Source organism: Microcaecilia unicolor, chromosome 11 (assembly GCF_901765095.1).
Source record: "Microcaecilia unicolor chromosome 11, aMicUni1.1, whole genome shotgun sequence".
In the NCBI taxonomy this organism is placed as follows: Eukaryota; Metazoa; Chordata; class Amphibia; order Gymnophiona; family Siphonopidae; genus Microcaecilia; species Microcaecilia unicolor.
In genome coordinates this window covers 33,094,307-33,110,595 of record NC_044041.1, presented here as the reverse complement: position 1 = coordinate 33,110,595, position 16,289 = coordinate 33,094,307, and the positions used below count along the sequence as shown (strand labels likewise).

The window sequence follows — 16,289 nt, the reverse complement described above, 5'->3', positions numbered from 1 at the left end:
ATATTTCTCCCCCATTTGGCATACAGAACATGTTGTATTTTGTACCCCTGGACATTTTAACAGAGTGGATTAGGATTCCTTGGGGTAGTAGAAATCAATTATTTTGAGGTTGGAATGGTAGAGGGTAGTAGTGAGGAGGGTTATTATAGCTGCTTGTTATTATTATTGCTTTCCTATTTGTAATTTATACACAATAGCTGCACAGCATATTGTTCCTTTTTATACTATAGTAAAAAAGATGTAAATATAAAATCATAATTATTTGAGGCTTCTGCAGATGAGGACAGAGCCCATGGGGACAGGGTTAGAACCAGAACATGCGGGGATGGGGTGGGGACGGAGACAGAATCCACGGGGACTGGGACAAACTTTGTCCCCGTGTCATTCTGCACCTACTACTACTACTTGACATTTCTAAAGCGCTACTAGGGTTACGCAGCGCTGTACAATTTAACATAGGACAGTCCCTGCTCAAAGGAGCTTCCAATCTAAAGGACAAATGTACCTCCAACACCTACCTTCCTTGGGCTACAGGGAATACCACCTAAGCATAATTGTATAACCATTTTCCTTATAGTCAATACTAGCCGTTAAGCCCGTAAAAACGGGTGAGTATTGCAGCTGTCCTCTCTCCCCTGGCCTCACCCTGTCCACCGATCCTCCCCCCCCCCCATATCCAGCAACCCTCCTCTTTCCCTTGGCCTTCCCCCTCCTCCAGCTACCCTCCTCTCTGCCCTGCTCTCACCCCATGTCCAGCAACCATGCCCTCTCCCCCCTGCCTTTCCCCCATGTCCAGCTACCCTCCTCCCCTCCGTGCAAGGCCCCCTGCACTGACCTGACAGCGCCTCTCACCTCCGTGTGAAAGCGCTACAGGCAGATCGCTCTGCTGCTGCCTGCAGCACTTCCACACGGAGGTGAGAGGCGCTGTCAGGTCAGTGCAGGGGCCTGATACGGAGGGGGCCGGGGATGGGGGGGTGGAGGTTGGTTTACACGATGTTCGTTTCCAGGCGGCGTGCGACAGTCCGACTCAGGTTCCCTCAGTGCTCCGCCCTCTGATGTCATGACATCTTGACGCGAGGACGGGACAGAGAGGGAAGTCTGTACTGTGCATTTGCAGGTGAGTCGGTCACTTGCCATTTATATGTTTGATTGATGTTTTACTCAACCCTCTCATATCTTCTTCCATTATTTGTCTGTCAATATTTCCTCCAGGTCCCTTTCCAACTCCACCATACACTTAAATATTCCCAATTTAGTATTGCTGACCATCTTATATAGATCCATGATTAACCTCTTCAGTGTTGCTTTCCCCCATTTTTCTTTCAGCAGCAACTCTTTATGTTATCTGATTGTCCCCCTGCTTTAAATAGTAACTAACCCGAGTATATACAAAGTAATCAGTATCTATTATTTATTTTAACACATTTATACCCCACATTTTCCCACTAGTAGTAGGCTCAATGTGGCTTACACAAGACCGTAAGGCAAACAGTAAAATACAATTAAACATATCATACTCCTCTAAGTCTTGGAACTCTAAATGCCCCCTCCCTCAAATCCCTGGTTCAAAATCCTTCTTGTACCAGAGTGACACGCACAGAAAATCTTTCCCCTCAGTCTATTCCACTGCATTCATATATTCTGCATACAGGGGTTAATAGAACCACAGTAGTTTTTCAGTTCCAATATAGTGTCCTGTCTAACTAATTTGCAACACAATCACCACAGCTCTACATATGACCTAAAGAGTACCACAGGAACCGCTGGCTCATCCTTGTGCAGAAGCATGAGGTTTCTTCCTCAGCATGTCAGCAGACCAATGCAAAAAAACCTCTGGGATGAGAAGAAAGAATCCTACATGAAAAAAAGCCTTCATGGAAATCCTTGATAAGAAGCATGATATTGTTTTCCTGGATCAGCTCAATTTCTAAGCACGTTCAGAATATTCAGAAATGTCAAATAGCAAACTAAAAAACTGCGTAAAAAGAAAAATGACTCAGTTGTTAGCAAACCCATGCCTTGTCCATATTTCCTTTTCAGCTAACATGTCATGCAGGAACCTGATATGCAAATTTAAAACATGCAGACCTTGTGCCCATCAGACTTCCACTATTAACACGCATTTTTACTGCTGTAATTGTCTATTGCTTATGTTTGACTTATTCTTGCAGTACAACACCTTGAGTGAATTCCGTCAAAAAGGCAGTAAATAAATCCTAATAAATAAATGTGCATAAAAGTTTTATGCAAAGGGCAGCTTCTTTTGCACATGTCCAAACAAAAACAGAAGTGCATGCACATATTGGTGTCTGTCTTTCTGCTCATAAATATTAGCCTCAAAAACATTTCTTCCATACTCATAAAACCTGAAGTAACTGTGTGGTAAACCTCACACCAACTTCTGCACACACCCCTTAAACCTTAATTCCCTCATCTCCCAATGACAGCAAATTGCCCTATGCATTAGCGTACCGCTTACTCAAGATTTTCCCACACTGCTCCCTGATGCAGAAAGCCGTCCAGTGCGGGGAAATCTTGAGTACAACCACTGTGCCAAAGGAACAGTGGACATGCAAAGTACTTGAATTAGTAACTGCTCCTGATGTAACAATATTTTTAAAAAATGCACTAGAAGTCAGCACAGTTTTTCTTTTATTCTTCACAACAGCTTAGGGCAGGCATGTGAGAAATGATATCGCAGCAACTGAAATAACAGGGACATGGGGAAAGGAAGAAGCAATATGGATCACCTTAAAAGAGAACCTCTGTCCATGTGGGTGTTGTCTACAGACCTCCAACACAATTGGAGGAACTAGAACAAGATCTGATCGCGGATACTCAAAAGTTGGGAAAAGAAGAGAGAGGTGCTGTTGCTGGGAGATTTCAATCTGCCGGATGTAGATTGGAAGGTTCCACCTGCGGAATCAGAAAGAAGTAGAGAGATTGTGAATGCTTTTCAAAGTGCTCTGGTCAGACAAATGGTGACAGAACCCACGAGGGAGGGAGCGGCGCTGGATCTGGTGCTCACAAATGGGGATAGTGTATCAAATGTCCGAGTGGGTGCCCACCTGGGCAGCAGTGACCATTCAAACGGTTTGATACGACAGCTGAAGTGGCGGGCAGCCACTCAAAACTCAAAGTCCTAGATTTCAAGCATGCTGACTTTAGTAAAATGGGGGAATACCTGAGGAAGGAGCTGATGGGCTGGGAGGGCGAATGAGAAGTGGAAGGACAGTGATCCAGGCTGAAAGAAGCTATAAATATGGCCACAAGCCTTTTTGTAAGGAGAGTAAATAAAAGCAAGAGAAAAAGGAAACCGATATGGTTCTCCAAGCAAGTGGCCGAGAAAATGAAGGTTAAAGAGTTGGCGTTCCTGAAATGCAGAAAAACTCAAGAAGAGGAACACGGAGACGAATACCGGATTAAACTGAAAGAAGCCAAGAGAGAGAGATACGTCTGGTGAAAGCGCAAGAACAAATGGCTAGAAATGTAAGGAGGGGTGACAAACATTTCTTCAGGTATATTAGTGAAAGGAGGAAGACTAAAAAGGGAATTGTGAGACTGAAAGATGCTGCAAACTGCTATGTAGATAACGATGAAGAAAAAGCAAATTTCCTAAATAGATACTTTTGTTCTGTTTTCACTGAAGAAAATCCTGAAGAAGGACCACAATTGACTGGCAAAAGTACATATGAGAATGGAGTGGATAAAGCACCGTTCCCGGAAGAGTGTGTGTATGAACAACTTGAAAATCTAAAGGTGGACAAAGCCATAGGACCGGACGGGATCCACCCCAGGATATTGAGGGAGCTCAGAGAGGTTCTGGCTGGTCCTCTTAAAGATTTGTTTAATAAATCCTTGGAGACGAGAGAGGTTCCGTGAGATTGGAGAACAGCGGATGTGGTCCCTCTTCACAAAAGTGGTGATAGGGAAGAAGCTGGAAACTACAGGCTGGTAAGCCTCACTTCGGTTATTGGAAAAGTAATGGAAGTGATACTGAAGGAAAGGATAGTGAATTTCCTGGAAGCCAATAAGTTACAAGATCCGACATAACATGGTTTTACCAAAGGGAAATCGTGCCAAACAAATCTCATTGAATTCTTTGGGTGACCGGAGAACTGAATCAGGGACATGCTATAGACGTAATCTACTTAGATTTCAGCAAAGCTTTTGACACGGTTCCCCACAGGAGGCTCTTGAATAAACTTGACAGGCTGAAGATAGGACCCGACGTGGTGAACTGGATTAGGAACTGGCTGACGGACAGACGCCAGAGGGTGGTGGTTAATAGAATTCGCTCGGAAGAGGGAAGGGTGAGCAGTGGAGTGCCTCAGGGATCGGAGCTGGTGTTCAATATATTTGTGGGAGACATTGCCGAAGGGCTGGAGGGTAAAGTTTGCCTTTTTGCAGATGATACTAAGATTTGTAACAGAGTGGACACCCAGGAGGGAGTGGAAAACATTAAAAAGGATCTGCAGAAGCTAGAAGAATGGTCTAAGGTTTGGCAATTAAAATTCAATGCCAAGAAATGCAAAGTGATGCACTTAGGGAGTAGAAATCCACGGGAGACGTATGTGTTAGGCAGTGAGCGTCTGATATGTACAGACGGGAAGAGGGATCTTGGGGTGATACTATCTGAGGATCTGAAGGCGACGAAACAGTGTGACAAGGCAGTGGCCGTAGCTAGAAGACTGCTAGGCTGTATAGAGAGAGGTGTGACCAGCAGAAGAAAAGAGGTTTTAATGCCCCTGTATAAGTCGTTGGTGAGGCCCCACCTGGAGTATTGTGTTCAGTTTTGGAGGCCATATCTTGCTAAGGATGTAAAAAGAATTGAAGCGGTGCAAATAAAAGCTACGAGAATGGTATCGGATTTGCGTTACAAGATGTATGAGGAGAGACTTGCTGACCTGAACACGTATACCCTTGAGGAAAGGAGAAACAGGGGTGATACGATAGACGTTCAAATATTTGAAAGGTATTAATCCGCAAACAAACCTTTTTCATAGATGGGAAGGCAGTAGAACTAGAGGACATGAAATGAGATTGAAGGGGGGCAGACTCAAGAAAAATGTCAGGAAGTATTTTTTCACGGAGAGAGTGGTGGATACTTGGAATGCCCTCCCACGGGAGATGGTGGAGATGAAAACAGTAACAGAATTCAAAAATGCGTGGGATAAACACAAAGGAATCCTGTTCAGAAGGAAGGGATCCTTAGAAGCTTAGTGGAGATTGGGTGGCAGATCTGGTGGTGGGAGGCAGGGCTAGTAGTTGGGAGGCTTCTAGGTCTGTGCCCTGAAAATGACAGATACAAATCAAGGTCAGGTATACACATAAAGTAGCACACATGAGTTTCTCTTGTTGGGCAGACTAGATGGACCGTATGGGTCTTTCTCTGCCATCATCTACTACGTTACTATAAAGATGCAGTGGGGAGCAAAGGGGTTCTATGACGTGAAGTGTGATATTTCACCTCAGATAACCCTAAGATCACTGTCAGCCTGGGCCCTCCAATCCCTCTCCCCCACAAACCCCATAAAAAAATCCCTGGTGGTCCAGTGGTTCCCAATCTTCAACCTCCCCCCCCCCCCAGCTCCACCCCACTCTAAGAATTTCCCTGTTTGCCCTCGAGTTCCCCACCTCCTTGCCTCACCAAAAGTACCCCAGGGATCCAAAACGACCCTCCTGACTCCAAAAATATTTCTGGTGGCCCAGTGTTCTGCTCTTGCAACCTAAAGATTTTGCTAGCAGCCCATGTGCCCCCCATCCTGCTCCTCAATCCCACCAAAAATATTCTAGAAGCCCAAGTGTATCTGTCCCCAATACTTACAATTTTCCCTCCTCCAAGAACCCCCAAAGCACAGTTGTGGATAGTGCGGAGGAGTCAACTTGGGCCCCAGAGAGAAGGGTGGAACCCCTTAGGCCACCAGGGAAATCTTTGGGGTGAGGCTCCAAGGGGAGCCCAGGGACATTTCTGACACCAAGAATGTGTGGACGGAGGGGAGGAATCGGATCTGTATAGTGTCAACTGGAAGCTTTGCACAACACCTCCAGTTGAATGTGCACATGGGTCTATGCTAGTGTCACTCAGTGTGCTCTGCCTTATTAGCACATTTGTTTTTGCGTTGGGCACATTTATATAGCTTGGTTACTGTAAAGGGAGCTAAAAAGCCATGCATCTAAGCCATTTAAAGCCATTAAAAAGCCATGCATCTAAGTGCATGGATCTAGTATATAAGTTTATAACAGTGGCCCCAGAAATTGAACCCAAGCTTGCAAAAAAGGAAAGTGGTTATAGCTCATCTGCTTATTCCCTCTGTTTTATTTCTTCTTGAACTACAACAGGAAGCTAAAAAAAAAACAAAAAACTTCCACTGTGAGTATACTAATACATTTAATAGAAAAACGTATTTGCTCAGTTGGGGAAGGTAAACAACCTTAAATTTTCAGAAATGCACTTTATCATCCTGATATATTCATTTGGAAAAAGTTCTACATTAATGGAAAACTGTGGGGACCTACACTGGAGAGGTTTCCCGCTGGTACTATTTTAAAGCAATGCATAATTTAAAAAAAAATGACATTTATAACCTGTTACATAAACACTGGCATGTTGTCCCTAACTAAAATATGGTAGTTATGAATGATTATAACATTCTGCTGAATACAAAGGATATCCTACAAGAACGGGCACTACATGAAACGGTCTATTCCATTCTCGGTTTGGGCTACTGTTTCTATGTGCAGAAGTTGATTTACCCTACAAACGTTTGCTACTGAACTGCAAATATGTTGTCAAGGCCCTGACTCGCAAAGTACAAAATAAGTCAGTGCTGAACACTGTATGCCAGACTGCAATTTACTATAGCCATCCAGCACGAAAGCGTACGTTTTACTATTTTCTGAAGACTGCAACAATTTTTAACCAGTTTCTCTACCCGGACGATGGTGGAGGCGGGGAGAATATAAGAAAGCAAAAAAATGCGCAACCGGCATAATATAACGCCCTTTCTGCCTTTGGAGGCCAACAGCACGTTGATCTGATCCCAGCTGGTGAAGGAAACCCACTGCGGATAACACCACATTTTTTTTATTCCTGGGCCAAATTCGACACATAAAAGGGCAGTAGTGCAAAACCCCTCCAACAGAAAAAAAAAACAAAACCAACACTGGTGTCAAAACAAACATGTTTAAGAAAATGACCCTAGATCCCGATCCCTACATAACATTGATTAAAACCCTCACTCTGAATCCAGAAAAATGCAGGCAAAATTGCTCTGTTTCTATTTTTGTTTTATTTATTTTAGTCCATCATAATGCCTGCTTGGTTTGCAATTTTCAGAAGGATTTGGGGTTGTTTTTTTTTTTAACGTCTTCAATTCGGGCCTCGGACGCAGGCAGAGGGGAAGGCCTGAAAGCTGCGAAAGGGAAGAGGGAGAAAGCAGCAGGGCTTCTCTCAGGCCTAGCACCCGCTGCCCCCCTCCTCCACCCCTCCGTTCAGTAACCGCTGCTCGCGGGACTTATCTGGTTAAGGAAATCACTACTAGCCTTACCTGCCCATAGTCTGCCGGCCGCCGCCGCCGCTTCCTGCCGCCGTAGAGACGCTCCCCCCGCTACCGGGTTTTCGGTTACCGCCGGCCTGTTTCATGGACATGGTGACGAGCCCATAAACAGCACAATTTTCACCAGACGGGAAAAAAAATAAAACTTTTCCACTTTTGTTGTTGTTGTTGTAATTTTGTGTTTCAAAGCACCAGCCGCAGTTTCCGACTGATGGATGAAGACGAGGTTGACAAAGTTGTCGCCGGGTAGCTGTCGGGATTTTGTTTTTAGTCTTGGTCGGATTTTGGTTTTACGTTGTGCAGGCTTTCGTTTTGTTTTGTTTCCCCCCCTTGCTTTTAATTCGGTTCTTTGATAATAATCCCGCTGACAGTTTTAAAGATGTGAATAAACTCTCCGCTGTTGCTACAGGCGAAAAAGACCAAAACAGTCTACTCTGAGGAGAGCCGACCGGCGGAGGGATATCTGTGCCAACAGCCACTGTTACGTAGCTGCGCTGCTTTCGCTTCCCAAGCCGTGACTGCTCCGCCTCGGGGGGGGGGGGGGTACCACGAAGAGGCTGCACGGGGGAAAACGGTATAGCCGCGATTATGTTAAAGGGCACCGAGGAGGGAGACCGTACTTTGTTGGTTTCTGGGGAGTAAGTTGGAGGTTGCTTGTTTTTGCCTTACAAAATTAAAGAGAAGGGGAAGCGAGCGGACTATTTACGGGAAGTCAAGAGAGGAGACGGTGGTGGCAGCGGCGGCGTGCGCGCCCCTGTGATCTCTGTGAGGCACGTAAGCGCGAGCCGGTATCTCTGCGGTCAGCGTTTCTTTACGCTGCCGCTGTCGAGCAGAGGTCCAGCCTGCTAGGCTACACGGCTGCCGTCACACACCACTCATACACGTTTCTGTCAGAAACTTTCTGACTTTCTGTGTAACTTGTGTCAAAACGTCCTCTACACCCCTCGTGCCTACAATTCTGCGCTGTCCTGTCTCGGTATTAAATATATACTCAGTAACTTAAACCATAATGTTTGTTGTGTGATGGCATATGCACGTCACTAATAAGATTTTTTTGCCTTTAAGGGGGGGGGGGAAGTCTAGCCTAGGCCCTGTAGTAAGAAATAGACCTAGAACTTGTAACATCTGGATAGGCGGTTAAGCAAATCTGGCAATTTTATATGCAATCGGAGTTCGAGGTCATCTCTGGGTGTGGAAGCATCTAAAATGTGCTCATATGTTGGACAGGTACTATCAGGCTCGTCTAAAGCACGGTCCTCTAACCCCCCCCACCCCTAACCCCCCTTCCCGTGTGATGCCGTAGGAGGAGGGCCCGGCAATCGATGTGGTTTGCTGCACGTCCATTGGAATGCGCCTGCTGGAGAAGTGAAGATACTGCCGGCTTCGCTACAGCTGGAGAAACAGAAGAACACGTCTTCGGATTTCATCAGGAATTTTGCGCTGTCTGGCTGCATAGTTAACCCTTTCTGTGCTCTGGGGAGCAATGCTGTGCCGCGAACGAACGCTGTCCTGGCTCTCTGGATTCCCAGTGAAACAGTGCCTCCTTTACCGCGGAGGTGACAAACAAGCGTCAACCAACGAGTTCTAGGTGCGACCTTTCTCTTGAACTCCCTTTCTCAAATCAGATGCATCTTGCTTGTATTGTAATCATGTTTTTAGTTTGCAAATTACTGGGGGGGGGGGGGGGAGTTTCCTCCTGCTTAATTCTAGTTAAAGAAGAAGAACTAACGGGCATCCCTTTTATCTGCGACGTGAGTGGGCTTTTAATTAAAGATTTTCCCCTATGTGCTTCTAACTCATTCTATAAATCGGTAAGAGAATTGAAACAAATAAGCGTATTCAAGCCCAAGACAAATTGGAAGACTATATGGAGGAGAGCAACTTTTTCAGGAAAACGAACTCCGTGGTCTTCATTGAAGGATTTTCCCCCATGTGCTTCTAAAACATTCTACAAATTGGCAAGAAAATTGAAAGAAACCATGAGTATTCAAGCTCAAGACAAATGGGAAACTACTAAGAAAGCATGGGGGGGGTGGCCTGCACAATGTGGCGATTGCAGCACTCACTACATTGCTAATGTCGTCTTTGCTGTCATTCACTCTGTTTTTGTTTTGTTTATTTATTTATGGCATTTGTTAAGGGAGATGCCTCGCTAATAGAAACCATATGAAACTGAGGCCTTGAACCATATGCTACACAGCAGACTGAACTCCTCCTGCCTTATTTTTACTTTCAGGAAAATCTAAACCACCACAGAGCAAGCAAGGATATGGGGAGAAATAGAATACAATCTAGGTATGACAAATATCCAAAATCTCTGATGTATATGATTATTGAGAGGAAAAGCCTCAAAATCTAGGGGAACACTCTATCGCTGAGTCATCAGCATGAGGAGGTCCTCTAAATCATCATAGGCAAAAAACCTCTTTTTTTATACGCTAGTCTGGCAAATCCGCTCAAATACTGACGTGTGAATTTTCACTAATCGGTTACTTATCTTTTCTTTTATATTTAGCAGTCAAAAACCATCAGCCAATGCCCAACTTCGGCCCAAGTTTCGAATTACTGCCTCAGGGTCCGTGGTACATGACTGAAAAAATAAAGCACTGTCTCTCTCCGAGTTCGTACTTTCACTAAACTGAGGCGCCTCCATGCCTCCAGTAGACCAGAAATTCTGATAATGCTTCTGTCTCCACCACTGGTCTGAAATATTCGATAACATTTCCATTGCATGATATATAATCATAATTCATAATTAATTCATAGTAATTAGAAGGAAACAGGTAAAAAGACGAATAAGGTAAGAAAACAGGTAACAAAATGAGTAAAGTAAAGAATTCAGCAACAGCTTTTGGAATTTTCTGAACAGGATTTGCTTCATCAACACACATTGGAAGAAAAAAGGGAGAAGGGATTAATTGTCCAGTAGAAGTGAAATTAGGTGCATCTTTTCTTTATCTGCTGTCATTTACCATGTTTATTTGTTACATTTGTATCCCACATTTTCACACCTATTTGCAGGCTCAATGTAGCTTACATAGTACCGTAAAGGCGTTCGCCAAGTCTGGTAGAGAAACAAATACGTCGTGATGTGGTTGATTAAGATTCAGGCACAATGCGGATCAAAGACAGGAGAGGTTATATAGTGTCCATTATGAGCTTTGGTTTTGCTGTGTTGCAGATTGTAGGCATTTATGTTGGGTCGGTAGGGTATGCCTTTTTGAACAGGTTGGTTTTTAGTGATTTCCTGAAGTTGTTTTCACAGCTTTTGGCAGTGAGTTCCATAGTTGTGTGCATATATAGGAGAAGCTGGATGCGTAGGTTGCTTTGTATTTGAGTCCTTTGCAGTTTGGGTAGTGGAGGTTTAGGTATGTTCGTGATGATCTGGTTGTGTTTCTGGTTGGTAGATCTATGAGGTCTGTCATGTAGCCTGGGACTTTGCCGTAGATAATTTTGTGGACCAGGGTGCAGATTTTGAAGGTAATATGTTCTTTGATTGGGAGCCAATGCGGTTTTTCTCGGAGGGGTTTGGCACTTTCGAATCATGTTTTACCAAATATCAGCCTGGCTGCTGTGTTTTGAGTGGTCTGGAGTTTCTTTGTGAGTTGTTCTTTACATCTCGTATAGATTCCGTTGCAATAGTCTGCATGGCTTAGTACCATTGATTGTATTAGGTTACGGAATATTTCTGTCAGGTTCTCAGGTTCAGAGCCCGCGGGGCTGGGCTCTGGAGCAAACGTGAGCCCTTGGGCTGCTGACGAGGAGCGACAGCAGCAGGCAAAACCCACCAACCAACACTGGGTAAGCACACCGGCAGGGACTGCAGGCACTGCCCAGCGAACCGGAACACATGGACTGGAATCCCCCGGACTGGAGGACACCGGACACTGGGCTGCAATCCCCCGGACCGGAACACACTGGACAGGAGCACACCAGACTGGAACACACACCGGACCGGAACACACTGGACTGGAGCACACTGGACTGGTCCCCCGGACTGGAGGACACAGGACTGGAACACGGGACTGGAGCACACTGGACTGGTCCACACAGCTTCACCTGCACTTAGCTACTAAGCCCCCCAGGAGTTGAGCTCATGGGTTCGAGTAGCCGGCAGGACTTACTGGACGACACAGGGACCAGGACTAGAACAAGCTGTAACTGAAGTGCACCTTCCGCCAGGGTCGCTTTACTCATACTACCCCTCTCCTCAAGACCCTTCACTGGCTCCCTATCCGTTTTCGCATCCTGTTCAAACTTCTTCTACTAACCTATAAATGTATTCACTCTGCTGCTCCCCAGTATCTCTCCACACTCGTCCTTCCCTACACCCCTTCCCGTGCACTCCGCTCCATGGATAAATCCTTCTTATCTGTTCCCTTCTCCACTACTGCCAACTCCAGACTTCGCGCCTTCTGTCTCGCTGCACCCTACGCCTGGAATAAACTTCCTGAGCCCCTACGTCTTGCCCCATCCTTGGCCACCTTTAAATCTAGACTGAAAGCCCACCTCTTTAACATTGCTTTTGACTAGTAACCACTTGTAACCACTCGCCTCCACCTACCCTCCTCTCTTCCTTCCCGTTCACATTAATTGATTTGATTTGCTTACTTTATTTATTTTTTGTCTATTAGATTGTAAGCTCTTTGAGCAGGGACTGTCTTTCTTCTATGTTTGTGCAGCGCTGCGTATGCCTTGTAGCGCTATAGAAATGCTAAATAGTAGTAGTAGTAGTAGTGCACCTAACTCCTAAAGTGACCAAAAGTGTTCCTAAGCCCAGCACCAACAGAAAAGCTCCTAAGCCCTCCACTAACAGCAGTGCTCCCAACAGAAACTAACAGGGGTGCCCCTACGCCCTACACTAACAGAAGTGCAGGGAAACCACAAGGGAAAAGGAAGGGAAGACAAATGCCAGACCTTAACACTGGTACTTCCTAAGCACCAAGCTGCAGCAGCTAAACATGGGTTCTCACCCTGGTGCTTCCTAAGCACCCAGCTACAGCAGCTAAACACAGGTCACGAGGAAAAGCGGGGAAAGCACAAGAAAACAAGCAGGAAAGCCAAATACCCAAACAACAAAGGGTGCTTCCTAAACACTTACTCACAAGGGAGCTCCCAGCACCAAACTCCAGCACTGCACTAACAGCAGTGCTACACACCGTAACAAAAGGGAAAAACAGGGAAGTCAAACACACAAGTCACAAGTGCACACTGCACTAAACTAACCTGGACCTAAAGCAAGTAGCCAGAAGCAAACGTTGCGAAGGCCCTGAAGGAAAGAACCCACTTCCTTATCAAGGCCCTCCCTGATGATGTCACACTCCCTAGACCCAGGCAACAGCACACTAACCCAGAGAGCACACTGAAAACCATAGAGGCCCAACCCACACCAATGCAACACCGTGAAACACTTGAAGCCAGTACACCCAAAGAGAGTTAGAGCAACTCAGACTACCCACACAGGTGTAGGGTTACCATTCGTCCGGATTTCCCCGGACATGTCCTCTTTTTGAGGGCGCCATGGGGAGTCCGGGCGGATTTCCGCATTTCCCCGATTTGTCCGGGTTTCGTCGGGACGAATGGTAACCCTACCTACTGCGATCCTGTAACGCGGCCGTTGCCGAGAGGGTCCGCCGACTCCGCTCTTCATTTACTATGAAAAACGGGTCGGGATACGCCATACTCCTTCCCCTGTTCTTGCGCTCCGTTACCAGCACTGCACTTCCGACTGCTATGGGACCGGACATGTCATCTCCTCGAAGCTCGAACGAGGAAGGCGGAAAATCAATCCCCGATCCTAGCGAGCAAGTAGGAACAGCCTCCTCATTCACCCGAGTACCATATGAAGCTATACAAAACGACCAAATGTAAAGCACATTGTTGTAACAACTTACAGGCTCTCTGAATCCAGCATCAGGGAACAAAATAAGAAAAAAAAAAAAGGCGCTCGCGGGTTTAAAAAAATTAGATGTCATCATGCCGTCCAGCGTAAGTGGGTGCGTCCACGCGGCAATGAAAACCAAAGGGACTGAAGAAAAAAACTGGAGATGGCATGACGTCAAAACGTTGAAGTCACTTAGGTTAGCCTCTGTTTCCTCTTCCTCGCGCAGCCATCATCTGGTACACTCAAAACAAAGAAAGCAAACCTATGAGCTGCTGCATCCTCGTTGTTGTCGTTCTTTATTGTTGGTAGCATTTTTATTTAATCTCACTTATATTTTCAGACATGGTCGCTTGTGCAGCATACAGATGTACAAAGAGGAAGGATAGGTTTCATCATTAGTACTAATGGTGTCATATTTGGAGGGGCTGTCTATAGGGGCTCCTTCATGCATAAGTTCTGTCCAGTCTAAATGTGCCAACATAGTCCAGTTCAAAAGCAGTTATATGTACCACTCCAAACTGCTCATTCAGTGAGAGGGGAAAAGGTCTCATAATGTCATAATGTGAACCTTTAGTTCAAAATGAGGTGGTAGACCACCAGGGCTAGATAGTAAGTGAGGGGAGGGGTATGTGACGGGGGGGAGTATGTGACAGGGGGGTGCGGGGGGTAGGTGATGGGGGCAGGGGAGGGGACTATGTGACGGGGGAGGGGAATAGGGGGCGGAACGAGGATCCAAAAGGGGCAGGGGCGGGGCAGGGGGGCGTGATGGGGCGGACCAGGGGGCGTGGCATGTGTCCTCTTTTTCAGAGGACACAAAATGGTAACCCTACACAGGTGCAGTATAGTGAAACAATTAGAGCCCTGCTGCTGGAAGCTGCCAGCACAGAGAGACAGAGCCAGCTCAGAAAGGACAGACAAAGAAACAAAAGCCAGCCAAGAAGCTGACCCCCAGGAAAGAGGTAAGTTTGAGAGGGGTTCAGACCCCAATCATAACAATTTCCCTTGGGAAGAAAGGTTTTACGCGTTTAAGTTTCCACATGTTACTATACTATGGGGATCTTTTTGTTATGTGCAGCAGAGCCAGTCTAAAGCAAGTGATTATATAGCTAGTAATGCACAAAGGGGTCTTCCTTGGCTCTAATGTGTGCAGATAGCAGCCACTGAGAACCCCGTGCCAATGTTTGCAATGAGCTCATTAGTATTCTAATGTGTATTCCAGGGGATGCACAGCTCCAGAGCAGCCGTAATTTAAGGAGCAAATTTTATGGCTGCTATGGAGCTGTTGGAGAGGAGAGAAGCACAGGCAGCTCAAAGGCTGTGCTTCCTACCTCTCATTTCCTGGTGCCCCCCCCCCCCCCCCCAGTTTATTTTTTTTCCCTGGTGGTCCAATGGACCCTGAATTTTTTTTTTTTTTAGATCCCTGCCCCCTCCCCCTCCAAATCTTTTTTTAAACTTTTCCTGTGAGGTCCAATTAACTAGACCCCCCTCCATGTGTGTGCACCCCCCCCCCCTTCCTGGTCCCAAACCCACCCGCACTCCTCCCTGTACCTTTACAAGGTGGAGGCAGAAGCAACACCTCCTGCCTCAGGCCCGCCTGGAACAAAAGGGTGGTGCCTAAGCCCTGCCCAGTGCATTCTGGGATGTACTGGGCAGGGCTAAGCACCATATAAGGAAAAAAAATCCTTATATAGTATTTATCCCTGCCCAGTGCATCCCAGAATGCGCTGCCATTTTGTTCTGGGTGGGCCTGAGGGAGGAGGTGTTGCTCCTGCCTCCACCTTATAAAGGTATAGGGAGGGGTGCAGGTAGGATGGGGTGAGGGATGCAACCGGGAGTAGGGGTGGGGTAAGAGGTCTGTTTCAGATCTGCTCAACTCTGCTGCCCGTCTCGTCTTCCGCCAGGGTCGCTTTACTCATACTACCCCTCTCCTCAAGACCCTTCACTGGCTCCCTATCCGTTTTCGCATCCTGTTCAAACTTCTTCTACTAACCTATAAATGTATTCACTCTGCTGCTCCCCAGTAGCTCTCCACACTTGTCCTTCCCTACACCCCTTCCCGTGCACTCCGCTCCATGGATAAATTCTTCTTATCTGTTCCCTTCTCCACTACTGCCAACTCCAGACTTCGCGCCTTCTGTCTCGCTGCACCCTACGCCTGGAATAAACTTCCTGAGCCCCTACGTCTTACCCCATCCTTGGCCACCTTTAAATCTAGACTGAAAGCCCACCTCTTTAACATTGCTTTTGACTCGTAACCACTTGTAACCACTCGCCTCCACCTACCCTCCTCTCTTCCTTCCCGTTCACATTAATTGATTTGATTTGCTTACTTTATTTATTTTTTGTCTATTAGATTGTAAGCTCTTTGAGCAGGGACTGTCTTTCTTCTATGTTTGTGCAGCGCTGCGTACGCCTTGTAGCGCTATAGAAATGCTAAATAGTAGTAGTAGTAGTTCACTGGACCACCAGGGAAACATTTTTTAAAAGATTCAGGAGGGCCGTGGTGAGGTGAGGGTCAAGGTCCACTGGACCACCAGGGAAATTTTTTAAAAAGTATGGGGTCTGGGATGGTTCCGATGCATTTGACAGCTCAGACTTGCAAACACCGAGCAATGCATTGCTGACTGTTAGTGAGTCACTACATTTTACCAAGGCAGTCGTATTTTATGGCTGCCTTTGTGTTTCAGGCCCTCAGCCTTGATTTTGGTGTTCTCATGTTTTTCAGGATAGGGAGGGATTTTGGACAGTGCATTGGCATATCACTTGTAACCACATCTGATTGCAATTATGTCAGAAAACTTGATGAAAAGCTTTTTATTTTCTTTTTACAAATTCAAAATACAGGT

At 46.1% G+C, this 16,289-nt stretch overlaps 1 protein-coding gene across 7 annotated transcripts in view; it reads right to left on the bottom strand.

Annotated features, from left to right (window-relative positions):
• Positions 1-8,284, bottom strand: part of ATXN2 (ataxin 2) — a 401,010-nt gene extending 392,726 nt beyond the window's left edge. For 5 of the 7 annotated variants that reach the window (XM_030217310.1, XM_030217313.1, XM_030217311.1 and 2 more), the window contains exon 1: positions 7,551-8,283. In XM_030217310.1, the coding sequence (XP_030073170.1) occupies positions 7,551-7,651 (101 nt within the window). In that variant the 5' untranslated portion in view covers positions 7,652-8,283. Of the gene's footprint in view, positions 1-7,550 lie in introns of all 7 variants that reach the window. The other 2 variants (XM_030217312.1, XM_030217315.1) reach the window with 1 other exon arrangement.
• Positions 8,285-16,289: the final 8,005 nt, after the last annotated feature.